Raw genomic sequence first — 11,821 nt, forward strand, 5'->3', positions numbered from 1 at the left:
GTAATAAGTTCGGGGTTTATTAAGATGTAAAAACCTGTGCGGCCTTAACGAAACAATTTTCTAGAACGTTCGATGCTCACGTGTCGTTCAAATGGAAATTAACAACACGATAAATTAAGATGGCGTAACTAACAAGCAGTTACCTTATTTTGTCTTTTTATTTTGTGTATGCTCAAATCGCATCGTCCACATATCTCTTAGTGGCCCGTATGTGACAGTGATAGCACAGGACTGCACAGTTCAAAAGAACGCAGGTGCTCAATGTACCAACATCTCAGATCTTTACACACAAACAGAACATCACTGTTGATGACAAGAATTTTGAAAATCTGTCTGAAATCAGGTAGGCCTGAGCAAGTACCAACATATACAACCATATCTGGATTATACTTGATTCCATCAATGCTCACAGATGATGCAGCGAGGACAGTGTTCTGAACTGCATATTTTTGTCTCAGGAATTCCTGAATGTTCTGAGGGAAAGTTGACATCAAAGTACCCATCATCTTATGAAGCCAGCATGGAGTCCAAAAGGAAAGAGATGGTGGAAGAAATGAAGAAACGTCGTCTTAACGTTGCACTGATAGCCCGGAACATGAATTCTACATTTGCCTTGCGTAGAAAGGAATTGATAGAGAAGGAGCCTGCTGTGAAGAATACAGTGGAAAGGTGGCCAGCCCTCTTCACACATAGTCAGGTGAGTCTTAATTGTTTTCCTATATCATTTCATCTTGAACATTTTCAAAGCAAATTTATCATTAACCAGTTTTGGTGTTAATTCATACTTGGACATTTCAGTGAAAAGTGATTGCTTAATGTCAGTTTGTCCTACTACTTTTTTTTTTTTTAGATCATGGCAGAGTTTAATCGTATATCAGGCAAAAACCTGCAAGCTGAATTCTTTCAAGAACTGGACAGATTTACTCCACGTTTCATCGATATCTTCAGGGCTAAAGGTGGAGACATTGGTTCCAAACTTAAGAAGATTCTGCAGCAGATTGAAAATGACGTAAGCTCCTCGACTTATTACAATTCTTTTTCGAAAGCAAAACAAATGTTGCTTTTGCTGTTGTTTTTTGCTCTGTGTTGTGTAAGCGCTATTCAATATACATTTTTATAACTTTGCAGAAATCAAACATCAATGCGGGACGAACAGCCGTTCTTCACGGCCTACCACTCCTCCTCGGAGAGGACCCCTCCGATTTTTACAAGACATGTTTTGTAAGTATTTTCTTCTCTGATGATTCTTATTTAACAGGCAAACTGTTCTTCAAACAGTTTTGATATCTAGAAAGAAGAGTTATGAAGGCAAGAAAAACAGTCAGGATACTGAAACAAAGAAAGGGATAGAGAAAAGAAAGTGAAAGATAAATAAGAAATTTAGGGAAAAAGACAGTAAAAGAAGATACATTTTATATTGCATAAATGAATAAAAAACATTTCTAAGAAAGACATAGTTTTAATTAATATAGCTGGCCTTCAGTTTGTCTTTTCATGCAGTTGTTTGATGTATGTATTCCCCCCTGCATCCACTCCTGTGTCCTGTTTGAAAAGGCCTTTACATTTAGAAATACCATGTTATTAGTTTAGTTTTACATTTTAATGAGAGTATGTGCTCTTAAAGGGATAGTTCACCGCAGAAAAAATTGTCATTTACTTACCCTTATGTTGTTCCAAACCTGTATGAGTTTCTTTCTTCTAGCTGAACACAAAAGAAGATATTTCGAAGAATATCAGTAATCAAACAGTTGAGAGTAGAATTTAATTGACTTCCATAGTATTTTTCCTATTATGGAAGTCAATGTCTACTCTCAACTGTCTGTTTACCAACGTTCTTCAAAATATCTTCTTTTCAGTTCAACAGAAGAAAGAAACTCGTGCAGGTTTAGAACAACTTGAGGGTGAGTAAATGAGACACTTTTCATTTTGGGGTGAACTATCCCTTTAAAAGATGTTTTGTGGCTTTCTTTGACCTAATTTTTTTAATGTTTTCCCATTTTTAGGACTGTGATGACAATGAAGACATGTCGGACGTTGAAATCGGTATTCTGACAGTGATTAACCCGAGGGCTCTGCAACTGTACACTACTCCCTGCATTTTGGTGCCACAACACCGGCAATCATTTTGGAAGGTACAGTGTTTGTGGATGATCTTGAAAATCTTCCACAAGCAACGTGTCTGCTCTTGGACTAATTTATGCTCTAAACTTAGAGTATCCTGCAGCACTGAAATGCACATTCGACTTCATACAAAGAGTGATTTTGTCCCTTGGCCACAAGTCACTCAAATCTTAAATCCAATCACTGAAAAATCGCCTGATGCAGTAATAGATCATAGCCATGATGCTAGTTTGAGTGAATAGAAGCTGTCTTTAAGAAAACTAAAGAAATTGTTGAGTACTGTTTTACAGGTACTTCAGTTTTTTCCAATTGTTGAAAAAAAAAAAAAAATCCACATTTAAGAATTTCAAGTTTACTTGTTTGGTTTTAGAATAGTTTTAATATAAGAGAACTGTAGTAGGAAGGTGTTCTGTACTAAACTTGTAACATACTTGCAAGCTCTGCTTTTGAACACTTTGTAAAGATGTTAAAAAAAAGAAACATTGACCCTTTAATTGTCTTTTTTTTTTTTTTTTTTCTTGAGTGCAGTATTTGTTTTTTTTGTTTTTTTTTTTTCTAAAATGTTGCTGGCGGGCAGTTGACGGGCATGCCTTAAGTAATGTTTTAAAATGAACACTGTTTTATAGAGCAAATAAAGTGTTCTAGTGTTGTGCCAAATCTGTTGTCTGTCTTTGCATTCTCAACTTAGAATTTTGAGTACAACTTGCTTGAGAAATTTAAGGCAATCAGTTTCCACACATTCGTCTAGTAAAATGAACAAGCCGACATGTTAGAAGAACTGTTTTGTTTAAGTTCTGCTTACAAATCTCAACTTAAATCTGTAAGTTACCTAAACTTTTGAATTTGAGTTACTTGTACTCAAGTTTTATGGTACCCTCTACAAATACACAAGTAAACTCTACAAAGTAGTAGAGAGTAGTATCAGCTAAAAAATTATGACCTAATTTACTTGAGAATTTTGAGGCAATCAGTTTCCACAGCTTTTCTAAGTAAAGTCAACTTATTACTTTTTACAGTGTAGCAACTGTTAGTTCTGCTCTTGGTCCGTTATCGTCACTGTCTGGGCTTTGGGTTGCATTGCTCCTTAATTTTTTCCTGTTCTCCTGCATTCCAGACTTTTTGAGTTGTTTTAGGAAGACTGCTCCCTTTAGATCCTCGACTCCTTGCAATCATCCTGTTACAAAAAGTTAATTAAAAAGGAATTAATAAAACTGTAAAAATACTACATACTGAATAAATACTATATACTATAATTGTGTACAGGGCCGGCGCTCCGCACACGCACATCACGCACTGCGCGTAGGGCACCAAGTGCTTGGGGGGGCACCAAAAAATCTGGGTCGTGAAAAAATCATCACAATAGGCTACTAGTATAAATAACAAATAAAATTTGTGCTTAGGGCACCCAAATGGCTAGCGCCGGCCCTGATTGTGTATAAGTCATAAAAAATGTGGAAGGAAGAAGGGCTTTCCACAGTGTCTGGGAATCTTGCTATCCTTTGACACTGTTGTGTGTGAGCAGTAGGTGATTTCACCCCTGAGATGCTTCTAAACGGTTCATGGGGAGACTATGTGTAACTGAATAATTGAAGACACTCACGCATTTCATTTAAGGATTTGGCAGCGCAGTATGTGGGATCATGTTACCTCCACTGCATTCCTCAAATATAAATGTATAGTCAGTACACTGTGAGTCAAATGGATACATATTTACACTCAAGGCCAAAACATAAAAAATACATGAAGATATATATATATATATATATATATATATAAAATATATATATATACAGGTGCATCTCTATAAATTAGAATGTCATGGAAAAGTTCATTTATTTCAGTAATTCAACTCAAATTGTGAAACTCGTGTATTAAATAAATCCAATGCGCACAAGCTGAAGTAGTTGAAGTCTTTGGTCCTTTTAATTGTGATGATTTTGGCTCACATTTAACAAAAACCCACTAATTCACTGTCTCAACAAATTAGAAAATGGTAACATGCCAATCAGTTTATCAACTCAAAACACCTGCAAAGGTTTCCTGAGCCTTCATAACGGTCTCTTAGTTTTGTTCACTAGGCTACACAATCATGGGGAAGACTGCTGATCGGATAGTTGTCAGAAGCCAATCATTGACATCATTGCCAAAAAAGCTGGCTGTTCACAGAGTGCTGTATTCAAGCTTTTTAACAGAAAGTTGAGTGGAAGGAAAAAAATGTGTGGAAGAAAAAGATGCACAACAAACAGAACTGTAGCCTTATGATAATTGTCAAGCAAAAACGATTCAAGAATTTAAGTAAACTTCACAAGGAATGGACTGAGGCTGGGGTCAAGGCATACAGATGTGTCAGAGGCGACATCAGAGGCATCTTACCTGAGCTAAGGAGAAGAAGAACCAGACTGTTGCCCAGTGGCCCAAAGTCCTCTTTTCAGATGAGAGCAAGTTTTGTATTTCATTTGGAAACCAAGGTCCTAGAGTCTGGAGGAAGGGTTGAAGACGCTCATAGCCCAAATTACTTGACGTCCAGTGTTAAGTTTCCACAGTCTGTGATGATTTGGGGTGCAATGTCATCTGCTGGTGTTGGTCCATTGTTATCTTTGAAAACCAAAGTCACTGCACCCGTTTACCAGGAAATGTTGGAGCACTTCATGCTTCCTTCTGCTGACCAGCTTTTTGAAGATGCTATTTTCATTTTCCAGCAGGATTTGGCACCTGCCCACACTGCCAAAAGCACTAAAGGTTGGTTAAATGACCAAGTTGTTGGTGTGCTTGACTGGCCAGCAAACTCACCATACCTGAACCCCATTGAGAATCTACGGGGTATTGTCAAGAGGGAAATGAGAAACAAGAGACCAAAAAATGCAGATAAGCTGAAGGCCACTGTCAAAGAAATCTGGGCTTCCATACCACTTCAGCGGTGCCACAAACTGATCACCTCCATGCCATGCTGAATTGAGGCAGTAATTAAAGCAAAAGGAGGCCCTACCAAGTATTGAGTACATGTACAGTAAATTAACATAATTTCCAGAAGGACAAAAATTCACTAAAAATTTTTATTTTTTTATTGGTCATATGTATTCTAATTTGTTGAGATAGTGAATTGGTGGGTTTTTTTCAATCTGAACCATAATCATCACAAATAAAAGAACCAAAGCTTTAAACTACTTCAGTCTGTGTGCAATGAAATTACTTAATACATGAGTTTCACAATTTGAGTTGAATTACTGAAGTAAATGAACTTTTTCACGACATTCTAATTTATTGAGATGAACCTGTATATAATGTATACACACACACGCACACACACACACACACACACACACACACACACACACACACACACACACACACGCACACACACACACACATTTATTTATATCTTTCTAGAAATTTCTAGTGATAATAAATTATAAAATATAAATTAAATTAAATTACATTAATAGCTTACTGTTGTCTTAGCAATTAACTGAAATAAGTTTAAGCTGAAGTACTAAAATTACAACAAAAACATTGGAAAAATTTAAATGTATTAAAAATTCTCAAAAATGAAACAAAAATTCAAATAAAGAACAAAAAATAAAATCTAATTCAAAATATTAATAAATACTATAAATACCACTAAATAAATACCAATAGCATCATTTTTTAAATTAAAAAATGTATTGTTTTCGCACACCTCATTATTTATCTTTCTTTATATCAGTCTCAATAGACAGACACAAAAAGAGAGAGAGAATCCTTCGGTTAAGATTCAAGATAATCCCGTTCTCCCTGGGTGATCACCAGCACAACATTTTCTCGCAATAGCACAGCCATTTAAATTGGCAACGATGAAGCCACGAAGAGATTAAATTGTTTAATCCTTCACCAATTCATACACAGCACACAGTCAAATGAAGTCATTAGCTCTGCGTTAACAGCAGGGAAGCCAATTACAAACGGCAGCAAGAGCTCAGAGAAACATTACCTCTCGTGACTATGATCTACCACACAAGAACTTCAAATTCAATTCAGTTTATTCTCCAAAGAAAACCTGGAAAACCTGAAGCACCCACAGTAATGCAGCCACTCTAATGCATTATTTATAGGCCTTAAGTTATTCATTAGATAAGACTGGGCACCATCCCATACTGTAGGTGTGGAAGACCATGAATATTAACAAGGGAGACTTGATATTTAAACATGCCGTGGAATAAATCGCTGCAAGTAAATGCCAAGTAAATAGCACAGCACGTTAGTTACAGTGTGCTGCAGCTTGCCAATGCCTGTTGTTATTCTAAAGCATGACCTTTCCATTGCAAGACTGCTACTTCTTTCTCTTGGTTTTTGAAACACTTTGGAAGTAAAAAAAGAGAGACATTAATAAATAAAATTATGAATAAAAAACGAGCAGACCCAGGCTGAGTTAGTTCTTCACACTCAAACAGCAACAATATGCTCGGGCCATAAAGCTGTAGGTCCACATGTTAGCCAAGTCAATGTCCTAAAAATAATGGAACGATGGCCTTATATTTATAGAGTGCAACTGTCGGATTCTGAAAGTAAAAATCTCTTTCATTTTTTCTATTTTTAACAGTAAGAGACAAATCTTTAACGAGAAACCTACTGTGAGCTACAAGGATGTTAATCAATGGTTTTTGCTTTTGACGAAGCCACAAGACTGGACTTTTTCACATTATTTAAGAAGGAATCATTTCATAGCAGGTTACAAAACTACATTATCCATGACTCTGCAAAGTAACCGGCACCAATTAGAGACCTACAAGAAGCAAATTGTATAATACATAATTTAGATACATATTAACGTAAAACATAAATTGCATTTCTTGTTACTTTATATATATTATTACCATCTTTTTAAATCAGTAGCTTTTATTTGACTGTCATTCGCAATGCTTCATGGGACTGTAGTCCTTTTCTATATTAAAGTCTTAGGTAGGTAGTCTTGTACAGTACCTTCGTCTTTTTGTCTGATTTAAAAAAAAAAAAATGTTTTGCTTCAAATTAAAGCTTGTACTGTAAAGTTTCAGCTCCTGGCTGGCTGGTTTGGTTCAAGGTTTATAAGTCTTAAATTAAGAATGTTTTTTTAAATCCCGACGGGAAAAATACTTTCAGAACCAAGGCCACTGAAATAAATAGCATAGATGTAAAAATACACAAACAGTACGTGCCGAATAAGTCTATAGCACTATTTAGTTTTGATAAACAAATGTTTTCCTGTCCCTGCATGGAATTTGCTTTCACCTTTCCACGGAGCTAAGAAAATGCAGCAATTCCCTGATGAGTTCACATCGCCAGAAGTGGTGTGACAGCACTTTTATCCCACAGGCAGTAACATCTTAGCAGCATCGTTTTCTCCACTCAAATAGTTATTGATGTTGAGACATGGTGATGTTCATGAGATTGTCCTGACACTGCAGTTTAAACACTGCTGTACAGCCAGGCAGTAAACCCTTAAATTCTTAAGAGGCCTGTCATTCATCATGTCATGGGGAGACTGTACGTGCCTATGCCACAAAAGGCCTTTCAGGAAATAAACTTTCACTGCCTACAGATGGTGATTCTGGGGTCCCAGCAAGGCCTTGGCTCATAAAGAGCGTGAGGCACCATCTTATTTCACTAGCTGTGTTTTTGCCCAGCTGTGGGCTCAGTCAGCGGGCTTTACGGTCACCGATGTAATTATACAGCAGCTTAGCAGCTCAAACAATGAAACAGCCTGTTCACCATTTACAGCCTTCCCAACTCCCACTCATAAAATAATATGCCAAAATCAATAAGCTTCCTGATATGTCTCGGAAGGCTGATACATCTCGGTGAGAGCACTGGTCTGATAGAGCACAAATCCAGCCTAACAAGCTGAGGGGGAAGAGAGGGGTTAATTGGGATGTTGGAGCCGTCCTTCAAAAGCTGGAGAGTGAACAGAATCAACCGAAGATGAATGAGACTGAGGGGGTGTCTTGATCAAGCCGAGACGGCATGACAGCACAATAGCTCTCTGTCAGACGCACGTCCTTCTGCCATGAGTTTCCAGTTACAGGCAGCCAATCCTAATTATGTAGGCTAAATAAATATCACTAATATTTGGAAATCAAATCAGATCTGATTATATCCATTAGTCAAGCATTGTCGTATTAGCAGGGAAAGGCATTTGCCATACCTGCCATACAATTCATGTTTTTATGGATTATGGAATCATATGGCCTCGTCGTGATGAGGGTTTTTCACTGCCACTAATTTGTGGATTACTTTAATGTTTTCATCAGCTGTTTGGATCATTTTAGTGCATTCATTTTGGGTGAACTACTTCTTTAAAATCAGCTATAGTATACTTTCAGTAAACCTGTGGGTTGTTTTATAAAACAAGTTTACCAAATAAGCCAGGCTTATTTTCACTTGATTTGGTTTCATAAAGCAAAATTACCATAGCTCAAGCTCAGTCACTCTGGCAATATATTCTGGGAAACTAACCTGGTCAGGAGCAGGCTAACTGTCAGACTAAGCTGAGCTCCTCTAACACTGACCAATAGGAACACACTGATATTACCACAGACTCTCTCACATACAATTAATTTTACGTTATCTGTCCAAAAATAAAAGTATATAGAGAATGCAACTTAAATAAACAAAATAAATAAAAATATAGTCTACAAATTGACTGTATTTAAAGTATTATGCCCAAGATTTAAAGACTTTGTTTTAAGATATTTGAAAACATTTTAACATTTTGCTACATGCGCATTCAGTTGATCAGCAGTTTCTAGCCATGCTGCTTTTCTCTCTGGTTTTATGACATCTGTACTTTATGGTTAGCAGTAGAACATTGAAACATTACAATATAAAATTGCTCTTTAAAGCAACAAAAACACTTAATTAAAAGTTAAAATTCCTAAATTAAAAATTTAAATAAAAAATATAAAACAGACTATTTTATATGATAAGGAATACACATTAACTTGTTTGAGTTAGTAATAAGGGCTGTATTAGCTAGCTAACATTTAATTTACAGTTACTGCTATCATAAAAATACACTTATATGTTGAATTAAAATTCCACGCGCCACATTTAATTTCCAACAACTAATATTTTAGCAGAATTAATATTTTATCCAGAATTATTAGGCTATTATTCTATTTTTTATTCTAACACACAAACACATTTCTAATATTCAAATCCATTAAAGGATTTTTAGGCTGCATTAATTAGGAAAATCCGGAACCGGGAACATTTCCCATAACATGCGATGTACTTGCTACACCATTAGAAGAATGGCATCTACGCTAATATTGGTCTGTTTTTCTCTTATTTCGAGGTCACCGTAGCCTCCAAATCCAGTCTGTATCCAAATCAGAGGGTCACTGCAGTCACTCGGATCCAGTACGTATCCAGACCAGATTTTGGATCAGCACCTAGAGAGGCCCTCTACAGCCCTGAATGTCAGTGGCAGTGTTGTAGTCTAGTCACCAACTGTCGAGTCCGAGTCGAGTCTCGAGTTTTCGAGTCCGAGTCCAAGTCCGAGTCACAAAAGAAGAGTCCGAGTCGAGTCCCGTATAGGAATATTTTTTACATTTTTGGAGGAAACAATAGCAAACCAACTGAGTTGGTAGGCATTGAAATCCATTGCATATTTTGCGTGCTGTCCGGGGAAGGGCTCCGAGCTCGGGAATGGCCCGAACCTAGAGTACCCCCCCTTCCCCGTCTATTTATAAAGTGAACTCAAAGTGGGAAGATGGGGTGGAGGAGGGATGCTGATAAACCGTCAATAGATAGAGGTAAGTCAGCAATATTTATACTGTGGGATTGATTCAGGGCACCGCGGGTCATGTGACAAGAACTAATCAATCAGCTTCATCCTTTCCCGCAAGTGCCCGAGCGCTTTGGAAAAAAAGTAAAGTGAAAGTAAAGTGAGTGTGTTGTCAAGCAAAGAGAGCGAGCGGTAGCAGTGTCTGTGAGGGAAAAAAATAGTTCCCGGCCGGTGTAACACCTTATACATATATATATATATATATATATATATATATATATATATATATATATATATATATATATATATATATATATATATATATATATATATATATAATATAATATAACATTTTTAGTCAAAGACAAAGTGATGAATGCTCAAGTGCGATTTTATATATCCTCGAGCTGAGTCCAAGTACGAGTCATCAGTCCGCGACTCCAAGTCGAGGACTCGAGTACTCCATCACTGGTCAGTGGAGACCAGGACAACTAGATGAGCCCCAGATACAGATCCCCTGTAAAGACCTTGTCTCAGAAGAAGACTGGGACAAGTCCACAGGAAACTGATTCTTCTGCACAATCTGACTTTGCTGCATCCTGGAATTGAACTGCTGGTTTTGTATGGCAAGAGGAGAACTGGCCCCCGAAATGAGCATGGTTTCTCCCAAGGTTTTTTCTCTAGTCTGTCACTGATGGAGTTTTGGTTTCTTGCCGCTGTCGCCTCTGGCTTGCTTAGTTGGGGACACTTCATTTACAGCAATACCGTTGACTTGATTACACAGATACTATTTAAACTGAACTGAGCTGGATGATGACATAATTGAATTCAATGATGAACTGACTTTTTGCTTTATTGACACACTATTTTCCTATTTAATGCTGTTCAATTGCTTTGTTACAATCTATATTGTTCAAACCATTATATAACTAAAGGTGACTATTGTGTTCCATCTGTGTAGTGCACATGCTCATAGACCATCACCGTATATAAAGGCTTTAACCCATCGTTCATTTTTTTGTCACGTGAAGTGACAGCATTGGATAGAGAAATTAATTTACAAAGTGTGCATAGTTATTATTATCATCATCATCATTATTATAATTATTATTTACTCTTGCACTTACTTCTGGTCTCAAATTGTAGCTTTTTAATTCTTACAGTTTATAAATGTGTGAATTTCTGTTTTGATGGTTATTTTCCATACACTGAATGTTGTAACTGTAACAAAGAGTTGGTTATTATTATTATTAAGTCTCTTTCCGACTCAGACTGCATAGGTTAAAGCTTATGGGTCTGTCACGTGATGAACGAACGACTCGAAAACCCCAAAGACTAACCAAAGAGATTAACTAATCAATTCTCTTTCCGGCTCAAAGACTAATTCCAGTAGAGACCCTATAGAATTTTGTAAATGCGCAACTGAACAAATCACTCCCCGAGATGACTCGTTCTTCCAAAGTTACATTAAAGAATCGTTCAAAGTGAAGCAAAGTAAGATTGCATGAACTTAAACTGTCGTTCATGAAACCGCTTTAGTCCTGATTGATTTCAGTTATTTCAAGTCAGGTTTTGGACTTTAATCCCGCTTTTCTTAGCATATTTTATGAAACAGACCTCTGTTTTGCATACTAAACACAAAAAGCACTCTACCAGCATTTCTTTTGGGAAGATCAGACTACATCTGTCCGTGACAGGCCTCGCCAGCAGGGAGGAAGGACCATCTGACCCTCTCCAGACCTGACCATCCACAGGATCCATCTGCTCGGCCTGCGACTGACTCCACAGTACCATGTCACACACACAGGAACCCAGTCACAACCCTGCCAGACACAGCACTCTCTCTGTTTCGCCCTGTCTCTCATATCTGCTCAAGTACACTCACAAAGCAAACTAAATTTACTGTATAACATAACAGGAATGGTACATTTACTATTATCTCACTCACCTCATGTCACC

At 37.1% G+C, this 11,821-nt stretch overlaps 1 protein-coding gene across 3 annotated transcripts in view; it reads left to right on the forward strand.

The window, feature by feature from the left end:
- LOC113115044 (uncharacterized) overlaps positions 1-2,460 on the forward strand; it is a 3,383-nt gene extending 923 nt beyond the window's left edge. For 2 of the 3 annotated variants that reach the window (XM_026282262.1, XM_026282263.1), the window contains 4 exons: positions 459-697; positions 851-1,009; positions 1,129-1,221; positions 2,004-2,460. In XM_026282262.1, the coding sequence (XP_026138047.1) occupies positions 459-697; positions 851-1,009; positions 1,129-1,221; positions 2,004-2,363 (851 nt within the window). In that variant the 3' untranslated portion in view covers positions 2,364-2,460. Of the gene's footprint in view, positions 344-458; positions 698-850; positions 1,010-1,128; positions 1,222-2,003 lie in introns of all 3 variants that reach the window. The other variant, XM_026282261.1, reaches the window with a different exon arrangement.
- Positions 2,461-11,821: the final 9,361 nt, after the last annotated feature.

Source organism: Carassius auratus, chromosome 15 (genome assembly GCF_003368295.1).
Source record: "Carassius auratus strain Wakin chromosome 15, ASM336829v1, whole genome shotgun sequence".
NCBI lineage: Eukaryota > Metazoa > Chordata > Actinopteri > Cypriniformes > Cyprinidae > Carassius > Carassius auratus.